Below are 20,602 nucleotides of genomic sequence, written 5' to 3'. Positions count from 1 at the left end.
GTATTGTGAAAACTTTTAAATGAACTAAAGCAAAAATGCAAGATGAAAGATTTTCGTCTATGATAACATGCCCAAAATAGGGATGGCAGGTTGAAATTGGTTAAAATATATATTTTTAGAATTCCCCTCGGCATTGGAAAATGACAAATATAGTCAAAATATGTATTAACCATAATTAATACATGTGCGTATATTTTCATATATAATAATAATAATAATAATTGTTTTTCTACAATTTGTTCTTCCGCAACTTTTTGCAGTTCTGGCAGTTCTGTGCCGTAACTTTCCACGAAATTCGGCAATATGTACTAGAGGGTCATGGGAAACTGAAGCTCACACTCCTCACAGTCATTCGTCAAAGGACCTCTGACCTTTAGATCTCCCAATATATGATTGTATGAATTATATGATCCACTCCATCAACTGCAGGGATTTTCGTAAAAACGCATTTCCGTTCATTTGTGCGGAAGAGTCTTCTGGACCCTGCTTATTGGTTGGCTGCGGGTGTACAACGATGACAGGCAACCCCTACAGCCAATCATCGTAACAAAAAAAAAAGGTGACATCATCTCCAGTCTCCAACCAGAAAACGACTCGGAATAATAATAATGTGTGGTTGTTTTACGAAAGGGCACACTGTTTAGGAACCACTGTCCTATAGTGATAAAAGGGAGAAGAAAAGTACACGTTAACCCATTTTGACCTGAGATCAGATTCTATAAATGTCTTCTACATCCTGACAGTTGTCTGAAAAAGCCATGTTTCTATGTCAGTCGTTCTTCAATTTTTCAAAAATAGCAGACCTACAAGCTCGTAGCGCGCCACTCGGTGGCGCGCTATGAGCTTGTAGATCTGCTATTTTTCAATGGCTAAAGCATAACATAATGCTAACACCAAAAGGGGTTCCCGCCCAAAATGGGTCAAGTAAAAGTATGATCCGAAGGCCTGTGGTTCTGGTTCACATTCAGCATTCCAGTGCCTGGACCGGGTTTTGGAAGAGCGGGATGCTCTATCCATACAGGCTTCTATAAAATCAGGCAAATACATAATTTGCTGCGGGTTATTCTACAAAGCGTTTTATTGGGGAACATCAGGGCCCAAGCATGCATGTTCCCTTGAAGGCCGCCTCCGTGGCCGCCCTGAAACTAGCAACCACATCACAATCACGTTAGCCAGTTGGGGCCAGCACGTTTGTCTTGGACAGGTCTGCCTTGGAGGGCAGTTTGTGTCCCATGGAGGGTGAAGCAGTCAAAATAGCTAGGAACCTGAGCGGAGGGCTGCACAGGGAAACAACAGGCCTATTGTAGAGGGGCTTTAAGGCGCTAAAGGTTCCAGAACGTTTGCCCGGCAGCCCTTGTGCGAGCCATCATGGGAAGTGCCATCTCCAATCATAGCTTGGGAGCAGACAACTCTATTATGGACCGGCCAGGCCGCCTTACTCTCCATGGTTCCACACTGGCAGAGTCTGGGAAAACCTGGAAAAGCGGCTGAATCACCAACAACGACACACTAAATCTAATACAATAACTGGGCCAGAGATGTTTTATAACGCTGACTGGCACACACACACCGTGCCGTCATACAAACCTTGAGCTAGTGCTTAAGGGCCATCTGAAAAACATTTAAATGTATTAAAACGATAGGGGGTGTAACATCCCACTCAGTGAAGAACACAAAAAGCTCTCCTGCAGAGCTCTCATGATCTGTACAGCACAAACTCCCTGCACATACTTTGACCCAGCAAGACAGCGAGACTTTCCACAGTATATCATCTGAGCCGCGGGTCTGGCAGGGGATAACCAGCCATTTTGTTTATCCCTTAAATTAACGACTATACGTTTACTGGACCGCTGCAGACAGTGAGACAAAATGAAAATCACTCACATTTTCTCCACTTTTACATCCATTTCTGCCCATGATTCCCTTTGTCAACAAGAGAGCTGAATATATTTAGATCTAAGTACAGCTAGTTGCCGCCAGAGTGGATCCCTCAGGAAGCGGAAAGATGGCACGTTCCACCACAGCGCTGCCTGAATGGTCTCGCATGCTGAAAGGCACATTTACTGCACTCAACATACTCACTAAATAAGCAGACTACACACACAAACACATCGAAGGTAACTGTGACTCATGGCACATGCAAAATGTGCAAAATTTGCTGCCAGCAGTCGGATATACACCTCTTTCTCTTCATTAATTCACACAGACACGCACGCATACACGCACGCACCCATGAGTAATCAGTTTTTCAAAAGACCAGTGTCAGTGAAATGCACAGCAGACTTGCTGGTCAAGCTGGACAGCACAGCCACCATTTGCTTTGCACACTGGCTAAGAATGGCACTTGCTCCAAGAATCCCGAATAATAGCCTTACAAAAGGCTTGGTTCTTAATGAAAAATCAGCTCCACACAGTGTGGTTACAAAACAACTAAAGATTAAGGTACATTATGTAATGATGTAGTGTTGAAAATATTGCCTCTCATATTCGCAGGTACCTGCCAATACTTATTGAACATAGACTGGTTATTTCCTTGGGCAAGGCCATGTCAGGTCAGGTCAGGTCTGAGAGGACACTGATCCCAAAAACTAAGAATGCATAAGATCCAACACACAAACAACACAAGGCTTCCTATAAACTGTAAATAGCGTTATATATTGCCATTCCACTCATAGCAGTTCTGCATGGACAGCTTCTTGCGTGAAGAAGTGGGTCAAAAGTGTAAGCATCAGCAAGGCTGCAGCCACAGAAGCATCCAGATGCCAGCCTTGCCCGTAACAGGGAGCGCCGCCCAGTAGTTAGGGCACCACTGCTCAGGGTGACTGAGTTCACTCCAGCCTTCTCAGCATGTCACTTTGTTTGTCTGCCCTACTATATTCAGGGCATATGCTATATTTCAAAAATGTGTGTTGTTTTTGGAATAAGACAAGACAGTCTTTTTTTAGCAGCGTAAATTTCCTCTGGCTATGTGTAGACATTTTCACTCGGACTGGGAAATGTTTATGATTTACGGAAAATGAAAAGCGACTCTTCAAGTGACGGAAGAAGTTAAGAACCATTGAAGCATACAATCAGACAGTAATGAGCTCCCCGAGTGACCTGCCTCTGGATGACGGACGAAAGGATGTCAAAATATCAACTTTGAACATAATGATCTCTAAAGCAGGATGAATCCTACAGATTTTGGTGACCCCATGGCCTTTACTCTAGTCTAAAGTAACTTTCGGGCCAAAATGCCGGTTGGGTGTGGAGCAGCACAACCTCTAGAGGCCACTAGTGAGACTTTTAGACTCTTGGGCCCTCATTTATCAACGCGGAATAACCGCAATTTTCAGCATTTATCATGCCGAAAAATGGGGCGTGGGGGGGTGAGGCGGGCAGCGAGGCGAGCGGGGGAAACCTTTTTATTAGCTTTCCATCATGTAGCTATGGTTTCCATATACGTTGTTTGGTCGTATTGTTGTTCATGTCGCAAAAACGAGGGCGAGGCTTGATTTCATAGGGCATGCCAGATTGATTTCAGTCGTCACATTTATCAACGAAATTAAGCAAGGATCAGCTGTTTGCGATCACTTCATAAATGCCGTGCCGACGTGAACGTACGGCAACACCCACACTCGAATTTGAGGAAGAATTTACTCTCCATTGATAAATGAGGGCCTTAAAGTCTTGTTTTTCATCTGGTACTCATCACATAATCATAAACTGCCGCCTTCAATAATATCAAATGGTGGCACCATATAAAACCTTTTCCCATAAGGTATCAAGTGCCTTGGGATGAAAAGTAGCATGCTGTGATGAGCCCGTGATGCATTGTACAATAACATTATGCCACCATAGGATTAACCCAGTGCTGTAGCCTAGGTTTTTTCAGATGGTATACCATAATTATTCCCTGCACGACAGGCTATAGTATCGGTCGTGCGTGCTCAATGGATGAAAATGGTTAGCAGACAGTATGCGCTTTATAACAGTAGAACACGCCACTGGATTAACCATTTTCAGCTTGGGGTCCCTATTTTGGGAATGGCATTATAGGCAGGAAATCTTCTAAACATTTATGAAATCTTGAAAGATTTTCAGAATTCTTTAAAAAAAACTTTATCAAAACAAGAAAAGCAATTATCGATTATCCACCAAAGCATAAACAAGGGTCTTTACATTTTTGGATAAGCTAGGGCCCGACCTAGGCTATAATCTCCACAGCACCCCTTATGCATTAAAAAGGAACAGGCCTTGATATTTGACCTGTGGTCCTTGTTCATAATGTCAGCGCTGTTTTCATTCCCTGGTCTCACGCCGTCTCCGAACATGAAAACACACACAGCCGCTCTGCTTCTACTTCACAGAGGAATTGAATGTCTTACATAACAGAAATGAGACCCACATTTGTTTTTACTCTGCCTCTTAACACACATCTGGCCATAACATTTGGCCTTGTGCTTCAAATTGATTAAGAGACGAAAATACAAAATCTCTAATTGTAGTGCATTCATATGTGAAAATAACCGTTGATTAGAACTTGATTAAAGGCCTTTTCAGCTCAACTGTCAGATTGGGTCTCACATGCAGCGTCTGGGTATGGCAGTGCACCAACACAATACCAGACTGACCATATTGACATGCAGCGTCTGGGTATGGCAGTGCACCAACACAATACCTCTCACATGCAGCGTCTGGGTATGGCAGTGCACCAACACAATACCTCTCACATGCAGCGTCTGGGTATGGCAGTGCACCAACACAATACCAGACTGACTCAGATCGGGTCTCACATGCAGCGTCTGGGTATGGCAGTGCACCAACACAATACCAGACTGACTCAGATCGGGTCTCACATGCAGCGTCTGGGTATGGCAGTGCACCAACACAATACCAGACTGACCATATTGACAGGGTGGTTGGGGTGGGACGTGTGGCAATTATGACCAATAGACTTCCGTTTTAAACAGATAATATATGTTTCGGTGTGCTGACTGTGCTCAGAGAGAACAAAAACAAGAAGGATGCGCAAGTAAAGCTTGCCATGGGGCAAGTTCCAAACACAACCGTGTAGTTCTAGCATCAAATGCCTTTTAATGGTTGTTTATGGAGCACACTGGCTACAGGAACCGCATGACCGTGTCATGGCGAGATCAGTGTCGTAACTCTCAGTTTAAATGGGTCTGGGGGAGAATAGCAACAGTGTGCCACGCAGTGATGAGCAGTCGGGTTGAGGCTATGGTGTAAAAATGACAGATACTGTATCCACAGGGACATTTGGGTAGAGGACATGGAGAGAAGTTGTTGACAAGACTGGGGTGACAGGCCTGCCCCTAGGACTCTACAGTAAGTATCGTAAAAAACACACTATTCAATTTCAAGGGATCCGTTTTAATGGGGCAATAACCCATTTAAAAAAGAAAATCACCACAGACATTTGTATCAGAGGGGAACAAACAGACTGCTTACAGCGAGTTTCAAGTCCCCCCCCCCCACCCCCCAGTGCCAGTAGAACACTACAGTCAGTGCCATTGGTTCCGATCGGACTCCCTATTAAATTACTACCCTCCTACCGCAATTTCATCCTGTGCCTTAACTGTCGGTTAGAAGATTTGCTTGGCAGGAAGAGGCCTCACAGTGCTTTCTGACTGTGTCATGTGTGACCAGAAGCACATAAAGATTGCACAATAAAAATACTTTCACAAAAACAAACTCATACGCCGCTAAAGCTGGGGATGTGTGCCAAGACAAGTCATTTGACACACAACAAATTCATTGTGAGACGTATTCAAGTGGCCCATTTATAGTGACATTTTGAGGGTCATGGGATGTGCAATTGCGCGCTTCCCCTTCGACTGTCCAGTTCCTCAAGGTTTTACTTTGACCCAGGCTTTCACATCTCATAATGGCTTTGCAAAACATTCAACGTTTCCATTCATCTACCTTCCAGCACAGTGCCCTAGTGGTTTAGTCTGCTGCCACTTGGTGAACTTGTGGTGCTCATCACCCCTGGTGACCAAGGAAAAGCTCTGCATCTGCTGTCTGTTTCTGCACCATTGTTCCACAAACTTTAGTTTCTGTTCCCATATCAAAATACAGGACAATGAAATCCCCACTTTACAAAAAGGAGAAGCATCACTGTGTGGTTTGACCAGCCCTTCCTACATAAAACATTATGTTGGTTATTATATCACCATAGCCAGCATAAAATGGAGGCAACATGAGATGGTTGTCAAGTCTTACCAGCTGTGGAAGGAATCCTGTTTATCATGCATCATAAGGAACCACACTGTCGAGCACACATTGTTTCTGCACCACAAAAAGGCCATGTTAAATAAAATGTAAATAAGGGGACAATTCCATTGCTAAGCCAAAACTGTGTGATCTCGCTCTCTTTTTAAACAAGACAGGATCTAATAACGATGTGGCCTCCCTGTGAATTTCTGACATCATCTTTTAGATGTCATGTTGATGACCAGCCCTGCCAAAACTATTCAGGGACTGACTTCCACATCTTGCTGGCATAAGACCTTTGGTGTTGAGTGTAGTGGTTCGGCAGACGGACAGACACGAACGGAGACTGAGGCTGACACAAAACTTTGAGGTGCATACATACATATGGGGGACATATGGACAAACGCTCTTCTAGAAGTTTAAAGACCAAACCACACCAAAGGGTCAGGTTGGGACAAAACCGTTTTAAGGTAAAACACACCAATGCAACGTATTGAGTTGCAATGAGTAGCATTGGTGTGGTCTACCTTAAAAAAACGTTTGGTTTGGTTTTTGGTCTTTGGTGTGGCTTGGGCTTAATAGCCCAATCAAGACACTTACTGAGCGTCAGAGTCAAGCGTGACAACAAGGGTCTGATGAAGACGTTTGTTGAATCAGTCACCACCCTGCAATAAATGTACAGACTGGAGTGTCCTATTAGGCTAGTCTATTAGAAGTACCCAGGTAAAAATGTTTTGTTTCTATACAGTCCTTTACCGATGAGCATCAAAACCCTTCTATTGGACTTCACTTTTGGGCCATACTGATGATGTCAGTGTTCTCCATATTGGGCAAAATATTAATATTGGAGTTATTCATACATAAATACAGGGACATACAGACAAATGCTGTTCTAGATGGTGTACCCTAGAGACCAGCGGGTCACGGATTTAGCCGTGGTTGCTTAGTTTAGGGTGGTTATGGGCCATTAAAATATATTATAAATTAATATTGGATAAACCGAGGGTGAAATAATGCTGGAAATAAATTAATGACATCTATCTATAGTCTTATAATATAAAGGCACAAAATCTCGGCTTGCGTGCGTTAGTAGTATTTTAATATTTTCCATCAGCCACAAATTAGACGCCTATATTGGCTAAGGAAGGACCACAACAACGGTGTAGAGCGAGTGGTCTGCTAGCTGCTAGGCTAACAGGCAGCTGAGAGTGTGAAAGAAACTTACAACTAACTGGAACAGAAGGGAAGAATATAAGTTTGGCATGGGACCCGGTGCCATGGGACTGCATGGGAGCGAGGGCTGGATATGCCACATGAAAAGACGTTCGTTGCGATGTGAGAACGTGAACGGACGGCAGCCTTGTTGCCATGGAAATGGGAATATACAAATAAACTTTGGTCAACTGTCGGCAGTGGTGAGTGACACAACTTATAAATATATCTACAAGCTTGTAGATTGGCTATACTACTGTATACAGTATACACTTTTGCTTCCTTGCAGCGGATTGCGGGTGGTTGCGGATATAAAAATTGACAAAAAAGCTCATCCGCTCATACCCCTTTGGTGGCATGTCTTAATTTAGTTGAGTTAGTTGATTAAATCAATGGTGTGTCATGTTCTTGTCTCACCTTGCAAATCGTTTCAGTGTCCCACGGCAAGATAGTCTGCAGATCGATAACCTCACATGACAATCCCAGTTTCTCCTGGGCCATCTTGGCAACCTCCCTTATCACATGGATCTGAAAATCAAAAGGTCAATACAAAGAAAGAAAGAAAGAAAGGAAGAAAGAAAGACTTAAAGCCGGCATATTTGACTTTCTTTCATGGGTTTTATTGATCATTCACATGCACTGTTTAGATGTTGTGCACAATTTGATTTGATGAAGTGATTTTTAACCTTTGAAGATTTATTTTTAGGCAATAGACAACAAACATGGATGATCATTAATTATCATTTCCTGGGATTATTTCTTTCAAACATCTGAGCAATATGTAGAGCCAAAAACAGCAAATTAATCCTAAACAAAAACACACATGGTGTCCATGTTCATTATTTCAAATCAACTTTTGACTGACGAACAAAGTCGTTAAGTTCATGGAGTCCACATTTATTGGCAGTTTCCATTGGCTGTCAGAAGATAACAACTGTTACGCATCCGCTGAAATCTCAGCTGGTGAAAATATCAGGAGCCAAAAAAATATGAAAGACAGAGTCAACGTAAGTAATTTACTCTATAATAATTATAAGCATCCATTACGCAATGACACTGTCATTCATTTACAAATGAGCACCAGCAGATTAAGCACATTTTGATTTGACAGAAAATGACAGAAGGAATGCAAAGTGGCTTGCGGGTCTTCTTTTGCTGTGGGGCTGGCTGGGGCACACACTGACCACCACTGTGGGGCTGGCTGGGGCACACACTGACCACCACTGTGGGGCTGGCTGGGGCACACACTGACCACCACTGTGCTCTATAGCAGGGGTTCTCAACGTTTTTGGCCGGGGACCCCCGGAAATGCTTTGGCAATGTCTCAGGACCCCCGCCCCGCCCCCTCCCGACCCCCAATATAAATTGACTGCTACAATAACCTTAAACGCGCGCGCTACGAGCTTGTAGGTCTGCTATTTTTTAATAAATCGTGAAAATAAAATTTAAAAAATAATAATTTGGGGACCCCCTAAAATAATTTGGCGACCCCCCGAGGGGTCGCGACCCACGGGTTGAGAACCCCTGCTCTATAGAAGCGTTTTTCTTTCACTTTACTCTCATCTGTGCACGGCTGACAGATGAGGTGCGTAATGGGGTCGGAAAGAACACTGGCATTTCAAAACAGAAGAGCCATGACTTTCCACTACTTTACAGGATCTGCTTTCTTCCCTCTACGCCCTTTATGCATTCAACTATAATACCAGCTTTGATGAAGCCATTTTTCCTCCAATCCTGTTCGACCTCCCTCTGCTTGAGGTACATTACAGCCCCTCTAGCGAGGGCAGGATAAGCCCAGTAAGGTGTCTGAGGCACAATCTCAGTCAGGGATGACTCCCAGCGAGCTATACACACCTTGACACTAAGCCACAGAAAATAAAATCTCAGGGATGAAAGGAAACGGAACAATGGAAAAGTGCGCCGCAGACATGTACTGTTAACAAGCGCATAGCCAAGAAAAGCCCTGATGTTGTGAAGATGTCTGGGCAGATACGGCCACGGACCACTGGCTGGGGGAAACCCCACGGAGAGCCCGGGGTGTGAGTGGGGTGGGGCGCTCGAGAACGAGAGTCCGAGCTAATCCACTGCTCGCCTCCGCAGCTTAAATGTCAGCGAGCGAGAAATGAGACGTGGCTCTCTTCCGCGACCACAGACAGTCGACAGCCAATGGCCACTAAGGTCGCCCATTGACAATCTGCCAGTGACACTTCGGGGCACTTGTACCTGTGTTCCCCAGGCAACCAGAGTGACGTCGCTTCCTTCCTCCAAGACCTCGGCCTGAGAGAGTGGGATGGTGTAGTGTTCCACGGGGACCTGCTCCACTGGGAACACAAGACACAGAGCACACATACGATTAACATCCCAATAGAGTTGCACTAGTCCATTTGTGCACTCGTAGTCTCGTACACAGTCAAATACTCAATTTAAGGGTGTGATTAAAACAAAATTTGTTAAAGAGTTTAAAAAAAAAGAAGCTTTATATTCCCACTGTAATTATTGCTATAGCAGCTTTAACTCTGAGTGTACAAATGTAAACAAATGGATTCACTCTTGGTTACAGTCAAAATGATATATCTTTTTACTGTGTAATTGCGAACGCAGTGATTGCGAACGCACTGCGCAGCTTACTATGGAAGCCAAGCAAAACTGTCTGTCTGTGCGTGCGTGTGTCACGCTGTGACACCACCCGCCCACCATCAGAGGGCGCAGCTGTATCACACACAAAAAAATACACACGCACGCACACACACAGTAGAAAAAAAAAAGTAATTTATTCTAATTGTTGTTATTGCAATTTACGAGCTGCGTTCGCTTTGCGCGTCTTACTTGTGTCAATACATGTGTACAAAATACACATGAAGTATGTGCTTGCATGCATAACCAAGGCTCAACTCTGAATACATTCATTAATCACGCCGCTGTGGAGACTGTGGCCTCCCTGCAAAATAACAAGGTCCCATATCTTCTCCATAATGGAGTAGGTGACAACCGGTGAAATTACAGAGAAAACACAGGTTCCCGTTCAGGGACACTTCATCTGGCGGCTTCCAGATGCATTTTCATGCTTTTTCCAGAACCTCGTCTCTCTCTCCAGAGACCAAGTGTACTTTTATCAGCATAGTCACGGCCCATAATCATGATCAAGTATGACAACAAAACACTGGCGGGATGGGGATGGAATATGGTTCAGTAAAAGGTCCCACATAATGTGACATTAGCCCAAATAATAACGTGTCTCTCCTGGAAACAAAGTCCAAGACAAAGCATGTGTAAGTACATGGTTTCAATAATGGTTAATAATCTCTTGGAACACACACACACACTCATCGGTCATGGACGTCATTGCGATGCAAGAATCTATCATGAATGGAAATGGCAACCATATCAAAGACATGGCCTCTTGGTCAATTCTGAACTGATATAAGGCTTAAAATATGCTTTGTTTTAAGAAATTTTAACCATTTTCACCCTTGTGTCCCCATCTTTACCTCAGTGGCCTTGCGAGTGTCCATCTGACAATGGGAGGTCAGGGCTGGGGGTTCAATCCCTGGCCGAGGTAAATGGTAAATGGTGCATTTATATAGCGCCTTTATCCAAGGCGCTTTACATAGATTGTGCATTGCATTCACCCATTCATACACCGATTGCGGCGGAAGCCATGCAAGGTACCAACCAGCACATCGGGAGCAATTTGGGGTTCAGTGTCTTGCCCAAGGACACTTCGACATGTAGACAGGAGGAGCCAGGATTCGAACCGCCGACCCATGGATCATTGGACGACCTGCTCTACCTCCTGAGCCACAGTCGGTATAGCAAAGAATATAAAACAATGGTACTCTATATGCATCCATGCTTCTTTACACCTGTAAACCTGTGATATAACAATAACTGTTTCTGATTCTCTCCATCAAGAATTGGATTGGGGCAAAGTCCCTGCGATATGCTCACCATGTCCAAGGGGTGTACTTTTACATCAACCTGCCTCAAGCTACGGAAACAGGAGATAGGCTCCTGACCTATGGGCCTAAATAAGTAAGTCTATGGGCCACATGGGCTGCTTGTTAAACATTGGTTCCACAGGCTACTTACTTTTGGATCTGACTCACCATAACATCTTTGACCTCAAAAGGCGCAGCATGGGATTTGAACATGTGAGTGCATCTGGGCATCTGGGCTGTTGAAAGCATTCCTGTATGGCAATGCATGAACTCCGATTTGTAATTAGGGACATTCAGGAGAGATGTGGGGTTTTTTGACCCCAGTATTTACTTTTTGGAGTGGTCAGGGTGACTTTGTTCCTTTCCTTCCAGGGACGAAACCGCAAACATAGCTTTCAGTTCATGCAATGGTCTTCAGAAGCTACCTACATCTTTGGCCAGAAGTGAAGCGGGCGCTTGGTTTGGTAACTGTGATAATCAGATGCTGCTTTAGAGTTCAGAACAGACCGAAAGGCAAGTGGGCTATTTCAGTGAAACAACTGCATATTGCAGAACTCTAAAAAGTGTACTATAAATACTAGGTTATGGTTTAATAAGTGTAATCTCAGCCCACAGTCGACAGTGGCCTTGATGAGGTTAATGCGTGGTTTTATCCACTCTCTTGTGAGAGCAGGGGGAGAAAAGGTTGCTCCAATTAAATAAAAACATGACCTCATAATCCAAACTGGGATCGCTCAGAGCCATGGCGACACGGCACGAGAGCTAGCACTCATTGCCCTTTATAACAAATTAAAATAATTCCTTAAACGCTACCAGTTCCAGTGCCGACTTCCTTGGTTGAAACGGATGACCGATATTGTTGCCACAACAGTTGGCAAAATGGAAAAGAAAAATACCTAGTTGTAGGGAAAATCTTCTATTTCTGTTTGACAAAATAAGCCAATTGAGTACATTAATCTATCCCTCATGTCAATTTACTCACCATATGACTCCTCAAAACTCTTGTCTTGTCATCAACTCCTCAAAAAAGTAATTAAGTAGAGGATCTATTTCCACTGGCATCAATTCAGTTGGAAACAGATAGAAAAAAATGACATGGTACCTTTCGCTGAGAGATAAGCCTATTATCAATTTCCTGTCCAATTGTTCACCCTCTGAGAGGCAAGAATAAGAGATCATGTCATGATCCGCATCAGCTCAAACACAATTCGAACAGAAACATGTCAAATAACCGAATCATCTGCCTGAAGTGCTTTTCATTCAATCTTCTTTGAAACAGTCAAGACAGGATTATGTTACATGGTGCAGTAAATACTACACACTAAACACATCCACCATGTTGATTCCCTATAGACATAGAGGTTAGAAGAGACAGTGATGTGAGAAATGGAATTTGGAATTGATGATTTTCAACAGATGAGCAGCAGATTTTAATATCGGATGCCACTGTAACATGAGATGTTCTGGGCAATGATCACTAATCTGGTGCCATAATCGTATTCAGTCCTCAGTGTCTAATATTTCAATTTCATCTGGCTTTTATCACTGAACGAATTAATGTGAAAATATAATACTTTGTTGAGAGGCGGAAGATGGCAATCCCTTTGGGAGTCTGCTTTTCTTTACTATAATGGGCAGTGAAAACCTAGCAATACAATTACTTGAGTAGGCAATAAACACAGAGTTGTCGAATCTCCAACTGAACTTATACTATTCCAGCACTGGTTTGGCAATATGTGGGATGGGCTGTTCAGAATAGACAGTCTTAGTTAGCCAGGGGCACAACAGCCCCTCCAAAGCCAATACAGCTGAACTCAGTTTGACCACGCTTCTTCGAACATCAACGCCGCCCGCCGCCCCCCCCCCCCCCCCCCCCCCCCCCCCCCCCCCCCCCCTTCCATCCTTTTGGGGGGGGGAGGGGGGGGCAGGGCGGTTGGTACGGCTCAGCACTGTCAACAGTTCACAGCCCATTTAGTCCGGCTGGTTCACACTTGTGAAATCTGCTCAACTTACTCGCACAATGCTGCAGCCAGGCACAGTTCGCCTTGCGTTCAGATCTCTAAAGAGGACATGTTTTCAATAAGTGGAACAGGCAAAGGGATAGAGGAGCCAGATAATGAGGGTGGTTTAGTGGAAGCTCAACTTGGGTGCCAAAATAAGACAAGCATCCATGTTGATTTGCTTACCTGCTGCTCTATAGAGGATCTTGGGCTCAAAGAATATACAGGGGTTCTTATCGGCAATGCAAGAGAGGAGTAGTCCTTTGGCCTGCACAGGACTTCGAGGTATTACAACCTGGGGCAGGGCAACACACACACACACACACACACACACACACACACACACACAACACCACACACACACACACACACAGTGCATTAAAACGTGTGATTGTTGTCATTCTGAGTATGCCTCCTCTGACAAGCATACATTGATTGATTGATTGAAGAATTTATTAACAGTTTGCAGAATTACAGTACATTTCAAGCACAAACTCAATACAAAGGCTGTTAACTGTGAGTGGACGACCCAATTAAGCATTACACTTGTTTCCAATAGGGTCCACCATGTTCAAATCATCAAAACATTTAGAGACGTACAAATAGACACTTCTATAGACAGAACAGGAATTCATCATAAAGGAGGTAAAAAGGGAAAATAAACATATACAGTGAGGGGGAAAAGGGGGGGGATTCAGATTTTACGGGGGCCAGTTTCGAATTGCAGCCATCCGTAGGTGCCCTTTGAGAGCGGTTTTGAAGGAGTCAAGGGATTCGCATGTCTTAATGACAGTTGGTAGGGCGTTCCACATTTTGGTGGCATAGGAGCGAAAAGAATTTAGTCCCATGGTATCCTTCCATATTGCAGCATGTACTGTAGCTGATCCCTCTTGGCTCAGTAATTATCACCCACTAGGAGGAAGATAACATTTACTAGCCTGACCTTTGCCGACAGAGTATTGACTATGGATACTCATGATGGATGAACCAGTTATAAGTAATTTCCGGCATACGGCATTTGAAAAAACGTTTTTGATCATCATTAATGTGTGTATATGTTTTGATCAGTTTGTGTGTACGTTTAACCTTTTATTTGCTAACCTTTTATATGCATTAAATGTCAACTTAATGAAATTTGTCCGATAGGAGCGTCGGCTCAACCCAGGGTCATCCCACTGCGAGTCACATATTGATTTCTGAGTCAGAGAGAGAGCCCTCGCATTTCATTAAGTACAGCGGCTATGCGTGATGCACTTCCAAATGGCACGACTATGATGAACTCAAGAGGGGTGAGAGTGTTAAGACTTAAGAGCTGATCATTTGCAGTCTACCTGTTTTGGCATAATCCAAGCACTGTTCTGAAGTGAATATTCTGTAGGTTGAAGTTCACTTTGGTTTTAAGTGTAGGAAAATATATGGCATATTGTCACAGCTGGAGCACTATATGTTGTGGGGTCTGTGTCTGTGTATGTATTTCGGGTATATTAGGAGTGCAGCAGTTCTTAAAACCGAACTGTACGGTTAGCCCTGCCCGGTTCAATCCACCTTTATGAAACCCAGAATTACGGTATTGATATTAAATGCAGCGTTATGTCTGTGGCCTGTATATAATATGAGCAAGCTGGATACACTTGCAGGGATCCCAGCGACCCGCAAGTTAATCCAGCTGGTGTTGCTAGACAAAAACAGCCGATCCACAAGCATCACGACAAGTTGCGAGCCTGTAGATCGTCTATATTCGGCAGACGATACCATAATGAGCATAATGATTAGGCTATGTCCTCATTAAAAGTGATTTCCATCAGATCAGTTCCAACAAATTACTAGGAATGAATAGGAACTCTTCTTTAAGTTGTAAGCATTAAGCATAACATCCTTAAATCCTTATGCAGACACTAAAAACCAACGTTTCATTTCTGTAATCTAAACTTTGAAGTGATGTGATATCTTTGTGACAATACTTGCCCCTCTTTGCCACAAACATGTAATATACGACATAAGATGAGGTTGAATTTCAACATCACTTCACTTTCCATATCTCTCTTTGGCTGTGGTCAGTTCGGAACAAGCGGTTAGTTGAGTGACAAACCTTGATGCCCGGGCAATGAGCGAAGAAGGCCTCAGGGCTTTGGGAATGATAAAGTGATCCATGGCCCACACATCCCCAAGGTGCTCGGATGGTGAGGTTTCCACAGTCAAACAAGTTGCCAGAGCGATATCGGTACTTTGCGGCTTCATTTACTATCTGAAACCAGAGAAGACATGACTTTGTTCAATCCAGAGTCAAAAAAGTGTTCATTTAATCATTTGACTTTCTGTAAAAACTCAAAAAAGAAATAAAGAAATCACTCAATTTATTGTTTTTTCGTTAACAGTTGCTGCAACTTGAAACAGTCATTTTAGGTATTTCTTTTATCAATTTTTTTTTATTTTATATTTTCTAACAAGACAGAATTGTAAATCACCAATGCACATAGATGGCCTTACACTTACTCATTTTAGGTCATTTTAAACTGCATATATTCACAAACTAAAAAGAAATAATAGCTACACGAGAGGCCATTTGATCTACATTTTTTCTGCCAACCCATAGTCTGTTCCATTCCTCAAAATGCTATTACAATGAAATTTCCCTTTGAACTGGCCAAAACTACTCAAGTCTCAGATTTCTTCTTTTGTCTTCATCTACAATACACTTTCGGAAACTTCGCTGAAAAGGTGTCCAAAGATATCCACCTCAACCTTAGATGGGATTGTATTTCTAATTGTTAAGTCTCTCTGAGGAGGAGTCTGGCCCATGCCATTATAAATGAGATTACGGAAGGAGAGTGAGCGAATGCCACATGCAAGCTATTGTTGCCGAGCAGCAGCACAGAAACCTTCGGGGGAACCTTCCCCATAATCACATGTTGTTTTCAGTTGCCTTGGCGAGGCAGGAGAGCTCGTTCATCTTGTGGCGGGGCGAGGGGATGTGGAGTGACGCAAACTACAACACCTGCACAGGGTCAGAAAGCCGCGCTGACCATTGTCCTGATCAGCGTATGTATGCCACATTCATCTTCCTCAGAAAGCCTGATCAGCTCAACAACACGTGGAACAGAATTAGTCTTTGTTCAGCAGATGTTTGCAAGCATCGTTTGGGCCATTCGTTAAAGACAGTACATGTAGGCTGGAAATCCAGCCTGACAGCGTGTCACAAAAGAAAAGACAGTATGTGTCAAACATCTTCACATTAGTAACTAGTAACTACCAGGCTGGCAGCTAGCCAAAACGCATTTTTGATTTATTCCCCCTCCCTTTGTCTCTGTTGGGAGTTTTTGATTACATTTAATTTCATGTCTATGAGCGACTGAACTTGGATAGCTGCGTGATTACATTTCCAGCAATTAGAGGAGAGTGTCATGGATACAAATCAAGCAGGTGTTGGTAATGGAAAACAGCATTATGCACAGTTGACGCAGACAGCAGGGATAGAAAGGTCTGTCCTTTTGAAAGACTGCAGGCAGACATTCAATGTTAAATGTACAACTGGGAGTGAAGCATAGCGCCAAGCATTAAACAGGGCATAGGACAGGACAGACAGAACAGGAGAGAAAACAATGATATTTCTTGTCTCCGTCAGGCCGAAGGCGTGGCTGAAAGTATGTTTTGCCCCCTGTCCGTCCATCCGTCCGCGTGTGTGTCCGTCCATCCGTCTGTCTGTGAACAGTGCACTGCACACACTCCCTGGATGCAAGAGCACATCGGCCTGTCATAAAGCTACCAGGAGGCCAATTTTTGCTAAACACATTATTTATTTATTTTTACATTACTCCTACAGTGTGTGTTCAACTTCAAATATCACGCAAATCTCTATAGAGCGACTCAGTCCCGCCCCCTTTCATGACGACGACTGGCCCAGGAAATAATTCCCCATGCATTTTTCCCATAGACATTTCAAAAAGATCTGTAAGCCTCGAACAAAGCCAACTCGGATCGTGATAAATCATGACAACATACACAATATTTTGGGGTGAACAAATAATTAGAAAAAAAGGGCAGGGTACAACACTTGGCTTTAAAGCTGCTATAAGCAATAATATGTCAAAATTTTAGGCAAGCAATGGGTAGAACGCTCCCAAAAAAATGTAGTCTCTGTGACACAATATTTTCCTAGAAGCTTTGTCATTGGTCGATTTGCCTGTCTGCTTCCTGATTGGTCATTGCGACCGGGGTTTTTTCGACCAATGACAAAGCTTCTAGGAACATCTTTGAATGCAGATTGCGGCCCCTAGATGTGTCACAGAGACAACATTTTTGGGGGGAGCGTTCTACCCTAGGCTACTCTAGGCTGTCTGAATACAAAAAAAGAAAAAGCAAAAGTCATTAAGATTTTGACATATTATTGTTTATAGCAGCTTTAAAAGCTGCTATAAGCAGTAATATGTCAACATTTGAATGGCCTTTTCTTTTTTTGGTATTCAGACAGCCAGCAATGGGTAGAACGCTCCCAAAATAATTGAGTCTCTTGTGACACATCTAGGGGCCGCAATCTGCATTCAAAGATGTTCCTAGAAGCTTTGTCATTGGTCGAAAAAAGACCTGGTCGCAATGACTAACCAATCAGGAAGCAGACAGGCAAATCGACCAATGTCAAAGCTTCTAGGAAAATCTTTGAATGCAGATTGCGGCCCCTAGATGTGTCACAGAGACAACATTTTTTTGGGAGCGTTCTACCCATTGCTGGCTGTCTGAATAAATATAAAAAGTCATTAACATTTTGACATTATTGCTTATAGCAGCTTTAAATACATACTTTTTGAAATGTCTATGAGAAAAATGAATGGGGAATTATTTCCTGGGCACAGTCGTCGTCATGAAAGGGGGCAGGAATGTGACACTCTATATAAAAATCCCACAAAACTTTAAATCAAAGCATAAGGGACCTTATGCCTGTGATCAAGACAGATTTTTCATATTCCATCCTGATTGGCAATAACTTCATAAACATTAATCCCTAAACTTCTACAGATTCCACTCACCTCTATAATGACTGAATTCCAAACATTGCTGTTCCACAAGAAAGAGTTAACAACCACAAGTGAATCCAGAACAAGTGAGCAATGACAGTTGGACAGCGTGCCCTACCTGGTCAAAAGCAGGATAGATGTAGTCAGCGAACTGGATCTCTGCAATGGCTGTGGCACCAGCTACGGCTGCACCGATACCAAATCCAACAATCCCCTGCTCACACAGGGGCGTGTTGAAAACTCTATCTTTACCTGGTGAGAAAGATTTAGGACAGAATACAAAAGGAAGGTAAAAGCTCAGCTGAAGTTAAAAGTGAATGGCATTACATGCCCCTAAAGGACCTATGAGTGACATTACATCATTATGCATATATCATCATTATCACAGACTTTGCCATAGTGCAGGGATGTCCCGTTGTATAGTAACTGTACAACGGGACATTCCTGCACTTTGTGTGCGATCTGACCACGTGTCAGAAAGTACATTCGTTCAACTACCGGTATTTTCAAGTTGAGAAACGACGAGCCAGCTGCTTCTCTCTCTGTGAATGAGAAGAGTGAAGGAGGAGCCATCATGTGAGTGTGCGTGTGTGTTTTAACTCTCAGAAACAGAGTACAGATCGAGTCAGAGGAAAACACAGCGTGGGGGTCCGCGAAGCATTCTCTGGGGAGCCCAACTGCCTCAAAAACACATTAATTTAATTTATTAATAATGTTCCCATCCCAAGCTGATCTCCCTGATGTGCAAATCGTTCATTCACACCTTTTTCCCATTAAATCAACCATACGATCTTGGAGGCACTCTTAACAACTCTCCCCCCGAGACTGTCTCACCAGCTGTGCTCAATCGGCTACAATGACCAATTACCAGCTAAGCTTTCTTCATTCACCTGAATGGTGCCAATAGTTGCTACCACTACTTTGTTTAGGGATTTTCAGCAATACAAATGCAATGCATTCCGGTGCCGGGTATGGACTAGTAATAATAATATAATACATAGTGTCTACGCGGCATTATAGTACAAAAAAATATATAGTGACTATATACACTATAGTGACTCATAGGAATAGACTATGTGACAACCAGGTATAGTCTGGTGACCACCGGAGGGACGGGTGACAGCCGGAATGTAGAGGGCACCTGGGAGCAGTATGGGTTGGCACCCGGCAGCCTGCGTCTTCCATGAGGAGGAAGCCCAAAAAAACCTTGGTGAGGCCTTTAGGAGGGCCCTTATAATCCACCACGCCTGAATGAAGTGCCTGGTGCTGGGAGTCTGGTGCAACGCACAGGTCCTGGGCCTGGCGAGAGGAGGAGTGGACCTGGTGAGACGTAGGAGGGGCCCGGACAGGAGTCAACCCACAGAGCCTACTCCTTCCACGTGCCAGATCGATGCTCCTTCCAGTCAGAGTAGAGTAGTGCAGAGTAGTTCCGAAGCAATGGATTGTGTGGCCATGGTCTTGCCCTAATGGGACTGATCAAGGGTAGCTACTGGGACGTAAGTCGGGACTTGATCACCCCGGCTGGGTCACCTGAGTGAGGGGTATGATGTTCAAGAGACCCAAAACCCTGATGACCTTGGGATACATCACTGAGAGGATACGTCCCAGGAATTTGAATTTCCATAAGTTTCAGAAAATGGTCAGCAGTAATGACAAGTACCTATTATATATAATGCGAGTCCGACAATGGGCTTAAAGTGCTAGACCACCTGTATGGTCCTTTAAGCTCCACTGAGAACTTGATGATTGTTATCAAACAGGCATTAACATTTACTAGACTGGTGCCCGGCTATAGAGTCGGTAGAGTCGGTAACGATGGAAGTTGGAGATCCATGCCCCACCAGTGGCTATGCAATACCTGTTGTACCCGTGTCCGAGTACCCGTTCCACCCATCTGGCTGTGTCCCTTTTATGCCCATATATGGATATTTCAGTATCTGTCTCTGTGTCCCTTTATTCCTATATATGGAGTTCTGTGTCAGAACAGGCCAGCTCCATATGGAGTCCATATGAAGTCTGGCAGGGGTCCTGTCCAGATCCCGGGCAGAGGCCTTTTGTGGCCTCTGCCCGGTCAACCGTGGACAACCGTGGGACAACCGTGGGTCCGACCGACTCGACACCAGGCACTGCACTCCCTGTGGGGGTGTGGAACGTGTGTGTCGAATTTGTCGGTGGGGAAAACTACCTTGCCACACTCAGATCCTGTCAAGTGCCTACTGCCTACTAT

The 20,602-nt window shown here is 43.9% G+C and overlaps 1 protein-coding gene across 1 annotated transcript in view; it reads right to left on the bottom strand.

The window, feature by feature from the left end:
* The window catches only part of bckdhb (branched chain keto acid dehydrogenase E1 subunit beta), a 62,486-nt gene that overhangs the window by 34,794 nt on the left and 7,090 nt on the right, over positions 1 to 20,602 (bottom strand). The window contains exons 4-8 of the mRNA XM_079503038.1: positions 18,494 to 18,627; positions 15,456 to 15,611; positions 13,553 to 13,661; positions 9,652 to 9,749; positions 7,846 to 7,956 (exon numbers count right to left, since the gene is read on the bottom strand). Of these exons, the coding sequence (XP_079359164.1) occupies positions 7,846 to 7,956; positions 9,652 to 9,749; positions 13,553 to 13,661; positions 15,456 to 15,611; positions 18,494 to 18,627 (608 nt within the window). The remainder of the gene's footprint in view (positions 1 to 7,845; positions 7,957 to 9,651; positions 9,750 to 13,552; positions 13,662 to 15,455; positions 15,612 to 18,493; positions 18,628 to 20,602) is intronic.

This window comes from Electrona antarctica, assembly GCF_951216825.1.
Source record: "Electrona antarctica genome assembly, chromosome: 6".
NCBI classification, from domain to species: domain Eukaryota; kingdom Metazoa; phylum Chordata; class Actinopteri; order Myctophiformes; family Myctophidae; genus Electrona; species Electrona antarctica.
The sequence above is the reverse complement of the archived record's forward strand: the minus strand, read 5'-3'. Positions and strand labels throughout refer to the sequence as shown.